The 18,555-nt window shown below is 44.1% G+C and overlaps 1 protein-coding gene across 1 annotated transcript in view; it reads right to left on the bottom strand.

The window, feature by feature from the left end:
• The window catches only part of LOC109997590 (mucin-2-like), a 45,104-nt gene that overhangs the window by 18,612 nt on the left and 7,937 nt on the right, over nucleotides 1-18,555 (bottom strand). The window contains exons 11-29 of the mRNA XM_065953401.1: nucleotides 17,970-18,039; nucleotides 17,454-17,591; nucleotides 17,187-17,351; nucleotides 16,978-17,072; nucleotides 16,761-16,887; nucleotides 16,276-16,528; nucleotides 15,655-15,701; nucleotides 14,522-14,631; nucleotides 13,750-13,901; nucleotides 13,283-13,421; nucleotides 12,622-12,732; nucleotides 12,174-12,350; nucleotides 11,111-11,350; nucleotides 10,031-10,187; nucleotides 9,809-9,937; nucleotides 8,870-9,017; nucleotides 7,877-7,920; nucleotides 7,500-7,703; nucleotides 635-7,353 (exon numbers count right to left, since the gene is read on the bottom strand). Coding sequence (XP_065809473.1) covers nucleotides 635-7,353; nucleotides 7,500-7,703; nucleotides 7,877-7,920; nucleotides 8,870-9,017; nucleotides 9,809-9,937; nucleotides 10,031-10,187; nucleotides 11,111-11,350; nucleotides 12,174-12,350; nucleotides 12,622-12,732; nucleotides 13,283-13,421; nucleotides 13,750-13,901; nucleotides 14,522-14,631; nucleotides 15,655-15,701; nucleotides 16,276-16,528; nucleotides 16,761-16,887; nucleotides 16,978-17,072; nucleotides 17,187-17,351; nucleotides 17,454-17,591; nucleotides 17,970-18,039 — 9,225 coding nt within the window. The remainder of the gene's footprint in view (nucleotides 1-634; nucleotides 7,354-7,499; nucleotides 7,704-7,876; nucleotides 7,921-8,869; nucleotides 9,018-9,808; nucleotides 9,938-10,030; nucleotides 10,188-11,110; nucleotides 11,351-12,173; nucleotides 12,351-12,621; nucleotides 12,733-13,282; nucleotides 13,422-13,749; nucleotides 13,902-14,521; nucleotides 14,632-15,654; nucleotides 15,702-16,275; nucleotides 16,529-16,760; nucleotides 16,888-16,977; nucleotides 17,073-17,186; nucleotides 17,352-17,453; nucleotides 17,592-17,969; nucleotides 18,040-18,555) is intronic.

Raw genomic sequence — 18,555 nt, 5'->3', positions numbered from 1 at the left:
GTGTGGTTGTTGTCACCACAGGTGTTGTGGTTGCAGTTGTGGTAGTTGAAGGAGTAGGAGGTGTGGTTGTTGTCTCAACAGGTGTTGTGGTTGCAGCTGTGGTTGTTGAAGGAGTAGGAGGTGTGGTTGTTGTCTCTACAGGTGTTGTGGTTGCAGTTGTGGTAGTTGAAGGAGTAAGAGGTGTGGTTGTTGTCTCAACAGGTGTTGTGGTTGCAGCTGTGGTAGTTGAAGGAGTAGGAGGTGTGGTTGTTGTCTCAACAGGTGTTGTGGTTGCAGCTGTGGTTGTTGAAGGAGTAGGAGGTGTGGTTGTTGTCTCCACAGGTGTTGTGGTTGCAGCTGTGGTTGTTGAAGGAGTAGGAGGTGTGGTTGTTGTCTCAACAGGTGTTGTGGTTACAGTTGTGGTAGTTGAAGGAGTAGGAGGTGTGGTTGTTGTCTCAACAGGTGTTGTGGTTGCAGCTGTGGTTGTTGAAGGAGTAGGAGGTGTGGTTGTTGTCTCCACAGGTGTTGTGGTTGCAGTTGTGGTAGTTGAAGGAGTAGGAGGTGTGGTTGTTGTCTCAACAGGTGTTGTGGTTGCAGCTGTGGTAGTCGACGGAGTAGGAGGTGTGGTTGTTGTCTCAAAAGGTGTTGTGGTTACAGCTGTGGTAGTTGAAGGAGTAGGAGGTGGGGTTGTTGTCTCAATAGGTGTTGTGGTTACAGCTGTGGTAGTTGAAGGAGTAGGAGGTGGGGTTGTTGTCTCAATAGGTGTTGTGGTTACAGCTGTGGTAGTTGAAGGAGTAGGAGGTGTGGTTGTTGTAACCACAGGTGTTGTGGTTGCAGCTGTGGTTGTCGAAGGAGTAGGAGGTGGGGTTGTTGTCTCAATAGGTGTTGTGGTTACAGCTGTGGTAGTTGAAGGAGTAGGAGGTGTGGTTGTTGTAACCACAGGTGTTGTGGTTGCAGCTGTGGTAGTTGAAGGAGTAGGAGGTGTGGTTGTTGTCTCAAAAGGTGTTGTGGTTACAGCTGTGGTAGTTGAAGGAGTAGGAGGTGTGGTTGCTGTCACCACAGGTGTTGTGGTTGAAGTTGTGGTCGTCGAAGGAGTAGGAGGTGGGGTTGTTGTCTCAACAGGTGTTGTGGTTGCAGCTGTGGTAGTTGAAGGAGTAGGAGGTGTGGTTGTTGTAACCACAGGTGTTGTGGTTGCAGCTGTGGTAGTTGAAGGAGTAGGAGGTGTGGTTGTTGTCTCAAAAGGTGTTGTGGTTACAGCTGTGGTAGTTGAAGGAGTAGGAGGTGTGGTTGTTGTCACCACAGGTGTTGTGGTTGAAGTTGTGGTCGTTGAAGGAGTAGGAGGTGTGGTTGTTGTCCCAACAGGTGTTGTGGTTGCAGCTGTGGTAGTTGAAGGAGTAGGAGGTGTGGTTGTTGTCTCTACAGGTGTTGTGGTTGCAGCTGTGCTAGTTGAAGGAGTAGGAGGTGTGGTTGTTGTCACCACAGGTGTTGTGGTTGAAGTTGTGGTCGTCGAAGGAGTAGGAGGTGTGGTTGTTGTCTCAACAGGTGTTGTGGTTGCAGTTGTGGTAGTTGAAGGAGTAGGAGGTGTGGTTGTTGTAACCACAGGTGTTGTGGTTACAGCTGTGGTAGTGGAAGGAGTAGGAGGTGTGGTTGTTGTCTCAACAGGTGTTGTGGTTGCAGTTGTGGTAGTTGAAGGAGTAGGAGGTGTGGTTGTTGTCTCAACAGGTGTTGTGGTTGCAGCTGTGGTAGTTGAAGGAGTAGGAGGTGTGGTTGTTGTAACCACAGGTGTTGTGGTTACAGCTGTGGTAGTGGAAGGAGTAGGAGGTGTGGTTGTTGTCTCAACAGGTGTTGTGGTTGCAGCTGTGGTAGTTGAAGGAGTAGGAGGTGTGGTTGTTGTAACCACAGGTGTTGTGGTTACAGCTGTGGTAGTGGAAGGAGTAGGAGGTGTGGTTGTTGTCTCAACAGGTGTTGTGGTTGCAGTTGTGGTAGTTGAAGGAGTAGGAGGTGTGGTTGTTGTCACCACAGGTGCTGTGGTTACAGTTGTGGTAGTTGACGGAGTAGGAGGTGTGGTTATTGTCTCAAGATGTGTTGTGGTAGTTGAAGCCACAGTAGTTGTGTTCTGAACTACAGGTTGTGTAACCGCAGTTGTTGTTGGTGGGGGTTCTGTTACAACAGAAACAGTAGTTGTAGGTGTTGTAGTAGAAGTAAGAGTAGGAGGTGTGGTTGTTGCCACCACAGGTGTTGTGGTTGCAGTTGTGGTCGTCGAAGGAGTAGGAGGTGGGGTTGTTGTCTCTACAGGTGTTGTGGTTCCAGTTGTGGTTGTCGAAGGAGTAGGAGGTGTGGTTGCTGTCTCAATAGGTGTTGTGGTTACAGCTGTGGTAGTTGAAGGAGTAGGAGGTGTGGTTGCTGTCACCACAGGTGTTGTGGTTGAAGTTGTGGTCGTCGAAGGAGTAGGAGGTGGGGTTGTTGTCTCAACAGGTGTTGTGGTTGCAGCTGTGGTAGTTGAAGGAGTAGGAGGTGTGGTTGTTGTCTCAACAGGTGTTGTGGTTGCAGCTGTGGTAGTTGAAGGAGTAGGAGGTGTGGTTGCTGTCACCACAGGTGTTGTGGTTGAAGTTGTGGTCGTCGAAGGAGTAGGAGGTGTGGTTGTTGTCTCAACAGGTGTTGTGGTTGCAGCTGTGGTAGTTGAAGGAGTAGGAGGTGTGGTTGTTGTCACCACAGGTGTTGTGGTTGCAGCTGTGGTAGTTGAAGGAGTAGGAGGTGTGGTTGTTGTCTCAAAAGGTGTTGTGGTTACAGCTGTGGTAGTTGAAGGAGTAGGAGGTGTGGTTGTTGTCACCACAGGTGTTGTGGTTGAAGTTGTGGTCGTTGAAGGAGTAGGAGGTGTGGTTGTTGTCTCAACAGGTGTTGTGGTTGCAGTTGTGGTTGTTGAAGGAGTAGGAGGTGTGGTTGTTGTCTCTACAGGTGTTGTGGTTGCAGTTGTGGTAGTTGAAGGAGTAGGAGGTGTTGTTGTTGTCTCAACAGGTGTTGTGGTTGCAGCTGTGGTAGTTGAAGGAGTAGGAGGTGTGGTTGTTGTCACCACAGGTGTTGTGGTTGAAGCTGTGGTCGTCGAAGGAGTAGGAGGTGTGGTTGTTGTCTCAACAGGTGTTGTGGTTGCAGCTGTGGTAGTTGAAGGAGTAGGAGGTGTGGTTGTTGTCACCACAGGTGTTGTGGTTGCAGCTGTGGTAGTTGAAGGAGTAGGAGGTGTGGTTGTTGTCTCAAAAGGTGTTGTGGTTACAGCTGTGGTAGTTGAAGGAGTAGGAGGTGTGGTTGTTGTCACCACAGGTGTTGTGGTCGTTGAAGGAGTAGGAGGTGTGGTTGTTGTCTCAACAGGTGTTGTGGTTGCAGCTGTGGTTGTTGAAGGAGTAGGAGGTGTGGTTGTTGTCTCTACTGGTGTTGTGGTTGCAGTTGTGGTAGTTGAAGGAGTAGGAGGTGTTGTTGTTGTCTCAACAGGTGTTGTGGTTGCAGCTGTGGTAGTTGAAGGAGTAGGAGGTGTGGTTGTTGTCACCACAGGTGTTGTGGTTGAAGTTGTGGTCGTCGAAGGAGTAGGAGGTGTGGTTGTTGTCTCAACAGGTGTTGTGGTTGCAGCTGTGGTAGTTGAAGGAGTAGGAGGTGTGGTTGTTGTCACCACAGGTGTTGTGGTTGAAGTTGTGGTCGTCGAAGGAGTAGGAGGTGTGGTTGTTGTCTCAACAGGTGTTGTGGTTGCAGCTGTGGTAGTTGAAGGAGTAGGAGGTGTGGTTGTTGTCACCACAGGTGTTGTGGTTGCAGCTGTGGTAGTTGAAGGAGTAGGAGGTGTGGTTGTTGTCTCAAAAGGTGTTGTGGTTACAGCTGTGGTAGTTGAAGGAGTAGGAGGTGTGGTTGTTGTCACCACAGGTGTTGTGGTTGAAGTTGTGGTCGTTGAAGGAGTAGGAGGTGTGGTTGTTGTCTCAACAGGTGTTGTGGTTGCAGCTGTGGTTGTTGAAGGAGTAGGAGGTGTGGTTGTTGTCTCTACAGGTGTTGTGGTTGCAGTTGTGGTAGTTGAAGGAGTAGGAGGTGTTGTTGTTGTCTCAACAGGTGTTGTGGTTGCAGCTGTGGTAGTTGAAGGAGTAGGAGGTGTGGTTGTTGTCACCACAGGTGTTGTGGTTGAAGTTGTGGTCGTCGAAGGAGTAGGAGGTGTGGTTGTTGTCTCAACAGGTGTTGTGGTTGCAGCTGTGGTAGTTGAAGGAGTAGGAGGTGTGGTTGTTGTAACCACAGGTGTTGTGGTTACAGCTGTGGTAGTGGAAGGAGTAGGAGGTGTTGTTGTTGTCTCAACAGGTGTTGTGGTTGCAGCTGTAGTTGTTGAAGGAGTAGGAGGTGTGGTTGTTGTCTCAACAGGTGTTGTGGTTGCAGCTGTAGTTGTTGAAGGAGTAGGAGGTGTGGTTGTTGTCACCACAGGTGTTGTGGTTACAGCTGTGGTAGTTGAAGGAGTAGGAGGTGTGGTTGTTGTCTCAACAGGTGTTGTGGTTGCAGCTGTAGTTGTTGAAGGAGTAGGAGGTGTGGTTGTTGTCTCAACAGGTGTTGTGGTTACAGCTGTGGTAGTTGAAGGAGTAGGAGGTGTGGTTGTTGTCACCACAGGTGTTGTGGTTGCAGTTGTGGTAGTCGAAGGAGTAGGAGGTGTGGTTGTTGTAACCACAGGTGTTGGGGTTTCAGTTGTGGTAGTCGGAGGAGTAGGAGGTGGGGTTGTTGTCTCTAGAGGTGTTGTGGTTCCAGTTGTGGTAGTTGAAGGAGTAGGAGGTGTGGTTGTTGTCTCAACAGGTGTTGTGGTTCCAGTTGTGGTAGTTGATGGAGTAGGAGGTGTGGTTGTTGTCTCAACAGGTGTTGTGGTTGCAGCTGTGGTAGTTGAAGGAGGAGGAGGTGTGGTTGTTGTAACCACAGGTGTTGTGGTTACAGCTGTGGAAGTTGAAGGAGTAGGAGGTGTGGTTGTTGTCTCAACAGGTGTTGTGGTTGCAGCTGTGGTTGTCGAAGGAGTAGAAGGTGTGGTTGTTAGCACCACAGGTGTTGTGGTTCCAGTTGTGGTCGTCGAAGGAGTAGGAGGTGTGGTTGTTGTCTCAACAGGTGTTGTGGTTGCAGTTGTGGTTGTTGAAGGAGTAGGAGGTGTGGTTGTTGTCTCCACAGGTGTTGTGGTTGCATTTGTGGTAGTTGAAGGAGTAGGAGGTGTGGTTGTTGTCTCAACAGGTGTTGTGGTTGCAGCTGTGGTAGTTGAAGGAGTAGGAGGTGGGGTTGTTGTCTCTACAGGTGTTGTGGTTCCAGTTGTGGTAGTTGAAGGAGTAGGAGGTGTGGTTGTTGTCTCAACAGGTGTTGTGGTTCCAGTTGTGGTAGTTGACGGAGTAGGAGGTGTGGTTGTTGTCTCAACAGGTGTTGTGGTTGCAGCTGTGGTTTTCGAAGGAGTAGGAGGTGTGGTTGTTGTCTCCACAGGTGTTGTGGTTGCAGCTGTGGTTGTCGAAGGAGTAGGAGGTGTGGTTGTTGTCTCAACAGGTGTTGTGGTTGCAGCTGTGGTTGTCGAAGGAGTAGGAGGTGTGGTTGTTGTCTCAACAGGTGTTGTGGTTGCAGCTGTGGTAGTTGAAGGAGTAGGAGGTGTGGTTGTTGTCTCTACAGGTGTTGTGGTTGCAGCTGTGGTAGTTGAAGGAGTAGGAGGTGTGGTTCTTGTAACCACAGGTGTTGTGGTTGCAGCTGTGGTTGTTGAAGGAGTACGAGGTGTGCTTGTTGTCTCAACAGGTGTTGTGGTTGCAGCTGTGGTTGTTGAAGGAGTAGGAGGTGTGGTTGTTGTCTCCACAGGTGTTGTGGTTACAGCTGTGGTAGTTGAAGGAGTAGGAGGTGTGGTTGTTGTCTCAAGAGGTGTTGTGGTTGCAGCTGTGGTTGTTGAAGGAGTAGGAGGTGGGGTTGTTGTCTCAACAGGTGTTGTGGTTGCAGTTGTGGTAGTTGAAGGAGTAGGAGGTGTGGTTGTTGTCTCAACAGGTGTTGTGGTTTCAGCTGTGGTAGTCGACGGAGTAGGAGGTGTGGTTCTTGTAACCACAGGTGTTGTGGTTGCAGCTGTGGTAGTCGAAGGAGTAGGAGGTGGGGTTGTTGTCTCAATAGGTGTTGTGGTTACAGCTGTGGTAGTTGAAGGAGTAGGAGGTGTGGTTGTTGTCTCAACAGGTGTTGTGGTTGCAGTTGTGGTAGTTGAAGGAGTAGGAGGTGTGGTTGTTGTCTCAACAGGTGTTGTGGTTGCAGCTGTGGTTGTTGAAGGAGTAGGAGGTGTGGTTGTTGTCTCCACAGGTGTTGTGGTTTCAGTTGTGGTAGTTGAAGGAGTAGGAGGTGTGGTTGTTGTCTCCACAGGTGTTGTGGTTTCAGTTGTGGTCGTCGAAGGAGTAGGAGGTGTGGTTGTTGTCTCAGCAGGTGTTGTGGTTGATGTTGTGGTCGTCGAAGGAGTAGGAGGTGTGGTTGTTGTCTCCACAGGTGTTGTGGTTTCAGTTGTGGTAGTTGAAGGAGTAGGAGGTGTGGTTGTTGTCTCCACAGGTGTTGTGGTTTCAGTTGTGGTAGTTGAAGGAGTAGGAGGTGTGGTTGTTGTCTCCACAGGTGTTGTGGTTACAGCTGTGGTAGTTGAAGGAGTAGGAGGTGTGGTTGTTGTCTCAACAGGTGTTGTGGTTTCAGTTGTGGTCGTCGAAGGAGTAGGAGGTGGGGTTGTTGTCTCCACAGGTGTTGTGGTTGATGTTGTGGTCGTCGAAGGAGTAGGAGGTGTGGTTGTTGTCTCCACAGGTGTTGTGATTTCAGTTGTTGTCGTCGAAGGAGTAGGAGGTGTGGTTGTTGTCTCAACAGGTGTTGTGGTTGATGTTGTGGTCGTCGAAGGAGTAGGAGGTGTGGTTGTTGTCTCCACAGGTGTTGTGGTTGAAGTTGTGGTCGTCGAAGGAGTAGGAGGTGTGGTTGTTGTCTCCACAGGTGTTGTGGTTGCAGCTGTGGTTGTCGAAGGAGTAGGAGGTGTGGTTGTTGTCTCAACAGGTGTTGTGGTTGCAGCTGTGGTTGTTGAAGGAGTAGGAGGTGTGGTTGTTGTCTCCACAGGTGTTGTGGTTTCAGTTGTGGTCGTCGAAGGAGTAGGAGGTGTGGTTGTTGTCTCCACAGGTGTTGTGGTTTCAGTTGTGGTCGTCGAAGGAGTAGGAGGTGTGGTTGTTGTCTCCACAGGTGTTGTGGTTCTAGTTGTGGTAGTTGAAGGAGTAGTTGGGGTTGTTTCTTCTTCTGTTGTTGTTGTTTCTTCTTCTGTTGTTGTTTCTTCTTCTTCTGTTGTTGTTTCTTCCTCTTCTGTTGTGGTTTCTAAGGTTGTTGATAGAACAACAGTTGTAGTAGTGATTATCTCTGAAATGGAATTAAACAAATTGTTTTATAAATGAACAATTAGAAAAAAGAAAAACTCAAAAAAGCAAGGGTTCATCTTGTGTTAACTGTACATATTCATAACATAAAAGCAGAATCCTCAAGAAATGTTCAGTGGATTTCTGTACCTGTAGTTGTGCTTCCAGTTGTTGTGAATGAAAAGGGGGTTGTTGTCGGTCCAGTAGTTGTTGTAGTTGTGCATGGGTAAGTGGTTCTTTCTATTGTTCCATTGGCTCCACACACGGCTTTCATGCAGCCTCCTATCCCGTCATTAGTATCATAGATGACCTCCCCATAATTGTAGATTTTTCCATTAGCATAGCATCTACAAACTGATTGAGAGTGACATTTTTTATATTTATTTTTTGGTATTCAATTATATAAATACACATAGTCTATTTGTGTGAGTGTGTGTGTGTGTGTGTGTGTGTGTGTGTGTGTGAGAGAGAGAGAGTGAGAGAGAGAGAGAGAGAGAGAGAGAGACAAAGAATGTGTCTGTACTTACGTGTCACTTCATAGTTGCAATTTATTCCAGATGAGGTGCATTGACTAAGAAATAGGAAGAATTATGGATATGTTGTCACCCATTGGTCTCAATATTCTTTCAAATCCACAAAAACATTTTTTTGCAGTTTTTATACAATCTATAAATCTATAAATAAACATTTCATAAGTTGAAAAAAAAAGAAGTTCTGCTTTTTACATTTCAACAGGTTTGCCTAATTTCTCACCACCAGATTTTGTTAATTTAATTCATGTTATTTCAATATAAAACAATGACATTCCTCTTAACTTGGACAGTATACATGTCCCACATTTCATAATGTGCAGATAGAAATAAAGAATTACATTACATGCCTACAAATTTTTTATTTGAAACAATTTCAAAGTGTCTCAGTTACAGGCTGGGTAGATTCTGTGGCAGTCCTCATTGTTCACTAATAACTATGTGACTGCACATTCAAAATAAATATGATTCATAACTGAGGTGCGAACAGAACTGTGACCACTGTGAACTGTTACACCCCCAATATATATGTTTTTTTGTTTGTAAATCTTAAGGGTGCACATCCAAACAATGTAAATGTTTCCATGCTTACAGAGGCACTGTTTGTCAAGAGGCCAGGTAGGCAACTGCTTGGGGCTCCAGACAAGCAGGGGGCCCCCTTAGATCTGACAAACTTGAAATCAAAGCAGTAGTCCAAAATGTGCAAATTTTGCAATGACAGTTGAAAACTTCCCTCAGTGGGCCCCATCTGACACTACTCACTTTCGCTCCCTGCTAAGCGTCGAATGAGTTTTTGCTGTGAAAACCAAAGTTTAGAAAGGAAAGTCAACCAAGAAAAATTAAGAGGAATTATCCATCCAAAGGAGAGAGAAAAAGAAATAGGAAAAAAGAGGAAGAGGTGCAAGTGTCCGGCCAGTGGCAGACTGTCTGCCAACAGACTCTAGAATCAACACTGCTTAAATTCAGAATGTAATTATATGAAAGACATACCAAGTGTTGCAGTTAGTCGTTGGGACCGTTTCTCCGAGGTGGTAATGGTTTCCGATGTCATCAAAGCAACCACATTGGTTCCATGAAACACACTTCATGGAGTCTTCATCAAAGTAGGGATGGGTAATGGGACACTGAGGATAGCAGCCTGTAAAACCATAATTGGATCTTTAATCCTCAGGAGATATATATTCATTTACAGTTTGTTTCTCCTTTACCCTTTGCCATCATATATTTCACAAATGCTGATTAATGAAATTCCCGATGATTACTGATTGAATAAATGTATTATTTATTACATTATTATCTTTTTTTTTTGCAGAGTTTAATAATTGAGAATCAGCTGTTGGCCATGTGTAAGTACATGAGAGTATTGAAAATCTATGATTTATGTACTTATTCAGCAGAGAAATAATAAAACAGTTTTTAATGATAGATTTTTCCTGTTCCTGTTGGAATTGGTTGTCATTGATTCTTTCCAGTTTCAAATGAATCCCTTTTTGGGGGGCTTGAACCTTCTGTGAAAATTCATTGAAGTTTGCACACGCATCAGGCCTGCTGAAAATTTACACATGACATAGGTCTAGTGCATAGATGTGGCAAAATAGCTACATAGCGCAGTCTCTAACTTTTCAAAACGAGTTCCCCATAGAATACACTTTCAGCTAAATGTATGAAATTTGGTAAGCACAATGAGGCTTGATCCAATCTACAAAAAGGCACCTTGGAGCCATACCCTAACTCATAACAGGAAATCCGCCATTTTAATAAATTTGAAAAACAAAAAGTGTTTTTTGGGCCATTTCTATGGGTCATATTTGCCGTGGTGACACATTGTTCGCCATGAAACAGGACGCTTTTTTTTTTCAAAGCATCTAAAATCCTTATACCTTATACATTCTTATTAAGAAGACATGTCAGAATATCTATTGAAAATACCTTCCATAGCCGAGATGAGGCTTGAACAATGTCCTGAAGGATTTGTACATGTCTTCATGCAGGCAGCTCCACAAGGCTTGTAATGCCACTCACAGCCATCGGGGGCATTGTAGAAGTCACAGAATATAGCTGCAAGAGATAAAATAGGTAAATATAAGTTTTTTTGCCCTTCATCCTCATTGGCCAGCTGTCATTATTCTTGTGTCATGGTCACAAACTCACGGCATATTTTTGGAGTTCTCCACCTCACGCAGACCCCGGCGTCATTACAAGCTTTGGCGTAGGCAGCCACAGCAGTGCAGAAACACTCGCAGTCTCCACCCATGTCACAGGCACAAGAGTCTTTCACACAAGAGTCGAAAAAAGGACCAGGATCCACCTTGAACATACAAAAGTGTGCTTTGAGCAGTATATCAAAGATAGACGTTATCATTAATGTTACCCTGTTACACTGGGAGTAGGGGCTTTGTGAGTAGTCTGACTCATCTTGAGAGTAAAATTTCCAGGTGTAGTGCTGCTTATGCCACAATACACTTACTTCCATTTTTTCTTGTGGTTTCTTGTGATTGTGATATTTCTTTAATCATCAGCAAATATTAAAGGGCCCATATTATGCTTTTTCTGGTTTTATATGCTCTTTAGTGTGTTTTCCTGTGTTCCTGTGCATGTTTAGGCACATCTATGTGCAAAAATTCAAAGTCCGCAGAAACGTGGCTTCTCCTACCTCCTCCTGTTAGCTGTAGCATTAGCCGCATGTAACGCTCGGTTCTAGCCCCCCTCGACAAAAATCTGTCAGTGCGGCATCATTGTCAGTGTGAGCTCACTGATCTAAGCCCATTGGCTCGTTGTGGCAAGCCCTGCAGCTCAAGTTGAAATTTCCGAGACGCGTGCTGAGCAACTGACCGATAACGACAGAGCGGATCGGCAGACCAATCAGAGCAGACTTGGCCCATGTGGGGTCTAACAGTGTGGGCTCAACAGAGTGTAGCTGACGGACTCAGAGCGTAGAGGGAGCAAGGAGGAGCAGTACATGAAAACAGACACTTTTTTCGATCAGGTTACATAAGTTTCAGGTTACATAATGTACATATTAAGCAATACTACAGGTCTGTTGGGCAGTGGGCCCACCAGAGAATAAACAGTCCCCTCTAAGGAAAGTGGAAGTGCTGTGTGCAAACATTCGTAGCCTAGCAACAGTAAGCATCAGAGAGAAGTGCTCTGAAAGTGAAGTTGTGGCCGCTGCCAGTGCAAAAAAAGCCATCAATGGACATAAGCCCTTATGCTCGCTATCAATATAGTTACCTGTGAGTGGCAGTTCTGGAAGGTGACACTGTTGATGATGCTACATTGTTTCTTTGACCAGGATGCCCGATAACCGTTGGTGGCACAGGGGTCATTTATCAGTCCGGCGTTTGGACAGCTGGCTGAAACCCTCCAGCTGTTACCAAACTCAAGAACATCTGCCACTATGTCCCCGGATGGGGTGGTGAAGTCGTCCTGACTGTTGCCATCATAGTTTCCACACAGACCACAAACTCTACCCTAAGAGGGGGGAATACAAAGACAAAGTGTATTTTAGGAAAAGATGACCTATACATAGAAAGAGACCTGTTTGATCGGTGGAGGTTTGTCATTTCCCTTCTTCAAGTGCTACTCGCTGAACCTAAAGCCACCAATGTACTGTATCACCTTTACCATTGACTAGTCTGTAAAGGCACATGTTTAACAAAGAGCAGCTGGCTACAAACGTAGGGATAAATCAGACTCAGAATCTGTCAGTACAATTAGATCTGCTGTTTCATTTAAAGCCTGGACTATTTGTTCCTTCTTTACATGTGATGGTTTACTGGAATGGCTTGTGTTTATCAGAGTTCTTCTTCGTTTAAACCACAAAAATACTTTATTAGTGTTTTAACTCATGTGACTGTTTCATTCTGTACACTACAGTAGATGAGAGAAACAACATGACAAGCAACAACTCTTCCTTCAGCCTCTTACAGGCACAGATAAGACCTTATCTTAACTGAAACGGTTGCTGAAACAGGACTCCCACACGCACGATCAGGCTGAAATTCAGCAGAACATCATAGAATAATAGAGCAAGAAGTCCGACTAGAGGAAATATAGGACAATATATATACATGTTTGAGAGAGCTTCAAGCAACAGCATGTCCAACGTTGAGCTGGCATGCCAATACACAGTTTTACGACAGTGCAGTTGCACTGTGAGACCTTCAGCGGGCGCCAAGTTGCCCCAAACTCAATCCCTCCATTTTTGTGCTTGTCATTGTGCATCTTGACAGTTTTGGGAGACAAAATGTATATGATTTGGGTTGTGACAAGATGACAAAGTTAGAAAATTTACCTGGAACTTTGGATGGAGTTTAACAGAAAGGCTGGTCTTCTGGTCCCACATGATAGTGATTCCTGGCTTGATGGTCACCATCAGGTAAATACCCATCTTGTGCACCTGTTCAGGGAGACTTTTGCTGCTTCCCTTAATCACGTGGAAGCCCTCGTCTTTAAGGTGGAATTCGTTCTCCTGTGGATAAAAACATAAAAAAGTAAACAAGTATTTATAGAGAAGTGGTAGTGCAGGGTATGCGCAGGTACAGACTACACTTTTGATCCTCTTTTGTGTATATCCACTTTTAAATCCCCTCAGATTTAGAACCATAACTCCCTGCCTTATCACAGACTTTTTTAAAATTTTTTATCATTGATGATTAAAATAAGGTTATTGGTAACAGTTTGAGTCATAGTTCAGGTCCAAACTTTGACAGGTCCTGACAGTGAGAGAGTGATGTGTTTACCCCCATGAAGATCTTGATGGACCTGGAGCAGGTGGTTCCCAAGCTTCCACACTGAATGTTCTCTGAAATGATCTGGAAGTGTCCTTTGCCCTGACCCCCGCTGCAGTCGTCCTGAGTGAGGCACAGACACAGGAGGAGGTAATGACTACAAGTCCTGACCTTGTACATGAAATCAGCCCCCAAATTTTGTAATATATGTAATATATTCTGCCAAAAAAGCCTACATGTGTCTTTAATATGAAACCGCTCAAAGTATAAAACAGAGATTTAAAAAAAGTCAAACAAATTAGAAAAATTAAGCTGAAGCATAATATTCAAAACAAATGACCTAATGGAGCTACAACTGTAGCTCCACTAAACTCTGCATGGAGACATACTGACTCATTCAACATGTAAGTACAAAACAAGAAGTGACTGTTAAGCTAATCATGGCGTGGTCATTGGGTGGTCATGGCATGACAATGGCACGGTCATGAGTTAGGACGTGCCATTGGATGCAATGAAGGATGCAGATTATTGGCTAACTCTTGGCTGAGCTGGAGCTGTGGTTGTAAACTGAAGTTGTGTTTCCATTACAAAGATTGCCTCACATTTGTTGTGAGGAAAGACCAACGTCATCAAGATTAAAACTTGCTGTAAACATTACGACATGCCACTTTACCTGGAGGAGTGTGTATTCACACTGTCCATTGAAGTCAAACCTCTTGTCGTCGAATGTAGTGTAGTGCCCGTCGCCATAGGTCCCACAAACAGAATCACAAAGTTTATTGGTGCATGTGAACTTTCTGTTATGGCAGGTACTGAGGAACAAACGAGAGATGGAAAAGTTAAGTGATGTGTTCAAATGTGGACTGTAGATATTGTTCTTTCAGAGTTCAGAGATCATTAGATAACAAGACAACAGTGTGGGGATTTTTATCCTCATCGAAAAGAGTTAAATCAAGACGAGATGAGTCAGAAGAAATAACATTTAATATACTTGTATTTTATTGGCTACAATTCTTCAATTCCTGGCTTTATGTTGCCAGTAGCTAATAGCTAGCTACCCTTTTATTGTTTGAACTCACTGATATAATTGAAACATATTATAATAATAGTTGTGGTGTGTATGTTGAGCCTTGTACTAACCAGATGTTGCAGTCCACAGTCAGAGTTTGTCCTGCCCGGTACTCCTGTCCGTTGTGCACACATGGACATTGCTTCTCATTGACACAGTTTCCTGCTCCGTCTGACACCATGTCTTTAGGACACATGCAGCCTGATGAACAGCCTGTATTCATCTGCAGACAGACAAAGTGGAGGGTTTTACACAAACCAGAGGGCCTGATTCACCAATTCACCTCTTTTGTGCCTGCTAAACGTGTGCAAATGAGTCAAAAAGACATTGCTGTATGACTTAAAAATAATTGATCTGCAGATAAAGTATGTAAACTTCACTATTCTTAAAACAACCAGGGGCTAAATTAGACCCGGGGCTGTCAGCGGAGACAGTCTGGAGCTGTTACCATGACGACGATGCCAGTTGTCCTTTCTTGCTACATTCATGGAGTAAGTTTTGTTTTTAACAGTGAGGCTCGTGTCACATTTTTAGAGTCTGGCCTCACAATAAAGTCTAAAAAGTGCCCCTGCCCCCCTCCTACTTTATCATCTCTATGTGGACTGGATTGAGCTCCGTCAGCATGAGAGTGCAGCTCCGTACAAAGTAAAGGTGCAGATAGTTTCTCTCTACATTCAGACACAAAACTATACAGCTGTAAGCTTAGTGAGTCAGCCCTGGAGACGGAGCAGATAGAGGGAGAAAGTGATGCACAATCTTTGGAGCTATTTGTGGCAATAATCCATTCTCAGTGAATCAGGCCCTGAGACTTCTGTGAGCGTGTGAGTTTTATGCCACACTTACACAAGCCATGTCCAGGTTGCTGCAGCTCCTCTCACACTCAGTCCCAGAAACTCCAGGCTGAGCAGTGGCGCAGTCAAAGTACACCATGGGGGAAATGCATTGAGGTGGACCTGTGAAAAAAAACACAGCTGTTTTAAATAACATATTTATAGTTTAACTTTGATGCTGTTTGGTGAGATATGTCATTAGCAAAAATATTTTGTTTTACAACCCTAATGTGACCTCTGTCACTGAAGCATAACAGCACTCTAGTGGAGTTTATTTTTCATTTATTTAACCAGAAAAGAAAGTTGTTGTAATGAAAAGTCTATTTTTTTAAGAGTGTCCTGGCCAAGACAGACAGCAGCACACAACATAAACCACTTAAAATATTAAGCATATTGTTAAAATGTGGTTTAGTTTGACATATTTGCCATTTCTCTTACATTTTCCCCGGTAAACCTGTCTGAATCTGCCCTCTGCTGGGATCAGGATGATCCTGATTTTTAAAACCGAAGTAATCACAATCCTAGGAAATGTTTTGACAACAGAAACTTGAGGTTTGATCAGGATTACAACCAGGATTAAATACAACATCTCTAATCTCATCTCGAGACCTGATTTTAAACCTGCCAACCTCTGTTTGTAACTGCTTCACAGAGGTGTGTTTAATATTAAATTTTTATTTATTGTATATTTTTTTATACTAAAAAAAAAGCTCGCTTCATTATTTGAGTAAGTTTTAGGCTTGTCTTAGCTTCTTAGAAATCCCCTGGTTTGTTGATTTTTTTTGTCTTTTTGTTCTTTTAATGATTTGTTGTCTGTCTTTTAATTGATTCTGTAACGACTCGATGTCCTTGTAAGTGAGCGATGCCCCTCGGTAATGTCTCAAGTATAACTAAAGGTTGAATGAATGAAAGTACGGGCCTCAGGAGTCATGTACATATTCACATCAGTTATCCTCTGTATTTAAAATAACTGTCATCTTTGAGTTTGATATGGAAGCCAACTCAAAGTAAGTGTCAACACCTTTCCATTTCGATAGGATCAAATATGAGGATAATTCAACCACTGATGCATTCAGTGAAGTAAAAGCTTTTAAAACATTTTAGTGATTAGAATTGTAGGACTTTTGATATATTTCTGATACTAACCTTGTTGTGGTTCTCCTAAACAGCTTAGAACTCCATGTCTGCAGAAACTGAGGACAAAGAGGCACAGAGACACTGTTAACGTCATCTTCACGCACCATCCTGCGTCCTTTCCGACGTTTGTAAGGTGATGGATATTCAAACTTTTCACCGTGTTACCCTGTGCTACTTTTTTGGTTCCTACAGCTGTCGAGTCCTGTGTCCTACACAATCAGGCTCTCCCTGATGTTCTCCGTTTCTATTTTCGACCTTATATCGGGTGAATTGAGAACATTTGAACACTGAATAGCTTGCCTCTGCTAATCCCATCTCAGGGTCTGACTGACTAAAGATCATTCACTGGTGGTGACTGTCCAGGATCAAACCTCTGAAGAGTTGCAGCTGAGTGTGGTTGTATCCATTTTTTTTTCAAAGAAGCTCCCAGATGAAAATAAAAAAACCCTGGTCTATGAGAATTCAACTTTTTCTTGCACTAGGGCCAATGTTCAGAAAGGAGCCCTCCAAATGTGTTCATATTGCTGAACTAAATGTTTGTCCCTTCCCCTCCCCCCCTGTGAAGTGAAATTGTACGGCTCATTGTAAACTTAAGAGTTATTAAACTTCATGGTTACACTTTGTCTTTACCAGGTTTTGCCGTTTCTTGACACGCTTTCTGTAGGAGGAATGATGTTGTCTTTATCGTAGCAGGGACAGTCTTTGCTCATCACACATCTGCCCTCGTCGTTCATGTATGTTCCCTCTGCACATCCGCAGCCGTCCACCATGACGAAGCTGGCCTGGCACGAGTGGTCCGGTTGGCTGAGGGATCGGCAGGTTCGTTGGCAGCTGGTCATGTTGTATTGATAGATTGTTGTTTCCTGACATAAAGTGTATTGACCTGAGGAGAGACGAGGGCAGCTCTTCAAACTTTTTTAATTTTTGAACGCAGTACCAATTTTAAACGCTAGATGTCAGAGTTACATATTGCTCCTTTAAGATCAGGTCATTATTGCTCACCTACCCCTAATGACTTCATTGATCACATCAAATGTGCTGCACTTGATTACTTGATATTGCATGTGATCATATGACAACAGTAAATAAAAAAAGCTCCTTGTCGTTCTTCTCACCACAGATGTTTTTCCTCCAGTTCCTGAGAGTGACTCCTGCTGCTGAGCATGCCAACACATAAGCCGAGACAGAAGCACACATGCAGTCCTCACTGTTATCACAGTTACAGCTGTCGTACATGCAGATCTGTAAAGACACACAGCGGGAAAGGATAAATGAATGAAGGATCAGTTATTAGGTTTGTTTGTCATTATAGCCCTGTTTGTGCAGACTCACGTCTTTGAATGAGTTAGGGTCGACAGCGTGATGGCAGGGTGCGAACACTCCTTTGTTATCCAGCAGTTTGGAGCACCAATACCGTGCAAATTGTTCTGTGACCGTGTAAAGAAAGAAATGAGGTGGTTAGAAAATAACAAGGCAAGGTTAACTCTAATGTGTAGTTTCTGTAATATGGGATGATACCACAAATACAGGAGAAGTGTTACCCTTGTTGATGCCGTGGTTACAGGGATGTCCAAAGCGTGGAGGTATGTTGGGACAGTTGGCTGTGTTTTTCCACGAGTTAACGAATGCTATGGCGGTGCCCTCCACCAGACCAGCGCTACCCATGAGGTCATCATTCATCCTGTTGTTGAAGTTCCCACACAAACCTAGTGAAACAAGTCAGATTTGAAATACAGCTAAATGTAAGATACAGTTACAGGTTACATATGGAAGGTGTGGTTTCTATACACAACACTGTGGAAGCATACCTTGAACACCACCTCTAAGTGAGGAATCGGCCATGACGAAGACCTGCATGGCTGGACTCAACTGGACGACAAGCTTGATGCCAATCATGAGCTTGACGAAGATGTAATTGGATGATTGCTTGAACGCAACGAGGTCCGCTGCAGAAGTAAGAAACATCGAACATGTGTCAGCAAACTGAAATTTAACCTTACTGTTTGATCTATCAGTAACTTGATATTATTCAGTATCTTAATGGGAATCTGGGCCGTTTTCACATATACTTTGGGGCCTCCATGCTGTAAAGCACTCTTTCAGACATTTTGAAATGTTCCTCTTTGAAGTATTGACTGGAGTGATTACTAAACTTTTGGAATCAATTAATCATTAGGCCCCAAAATATGTAAAGATAGGATGCAGGTTTCAAAATAGTAGCTGTCCCTTTTCACTGAATTGGTTAAGCCTTTAACTTGTGATTCCATTGCTCATCATTGGTAACATGCTTTGTTTCTACTGAAATATAGTGTAAAGATACTCACTGTTAGACAGTGGAAGCTCAGAATTTATCTGGTTCACACGAATTTTCCCAGATGCTTGTATTACCATCACCTGTCATTTTGTGGAGAGATACATGTTTAGATTTTATAAAACAGCATTTCTTCATATTTTTTCAAACTTTAGCCTCGCTTGGTGTCTATGTTGGTGGTGTTCTCATACGTTCGACAGCATGAGCTCCCAGCTGTCAATCACAATCCTCTATTTCAGAGTGATGTAGTGAAGACAAACAGGGGCGTCTCCGGGATTTCTGGGCCCCATGAGAAGACGGGCCCCTCCACCACAGCCTCCGTCAACAACATTAACCCCACCTCCATTACACAAACTATCCGTTCAAATATTTAAATTAAGGTCCTTAAAAATTTCTTTTTGATACTACACGTGTTTGAAAACCAAACAATCATTTTTATTTGAAGGATTGACACTATCGAAAAGTAGTGAAACTTTAATTAAACCCAATCTAATCCATAAAACGAGAATGAGTCAAGACTGTGGGAAGCTTAGGGATGTGGGCAATCCCACATTGATTCATTTACTGATCATTATGGTTGTAAAAGCCTCATTTATCAC

The sequence above is a fragment of the Labrus bergylta genome, chromosome 4 (genome assembly GCF_963930695.1).
Source record: "Labrus bergylta chromosome 4, fLabBer1.1, whole genome shotgun sequence".
Lineage (NCBI taxonomy): Eukaryota > Metazoa > Chordata > Actinopteri > Labriformes > Labridae > Labrus > Labrus bergylta.
Note: the sequence above shows the minus strand (reverse complement) of the source record. Positions and strands in the feature narration are given on the sequence as shown.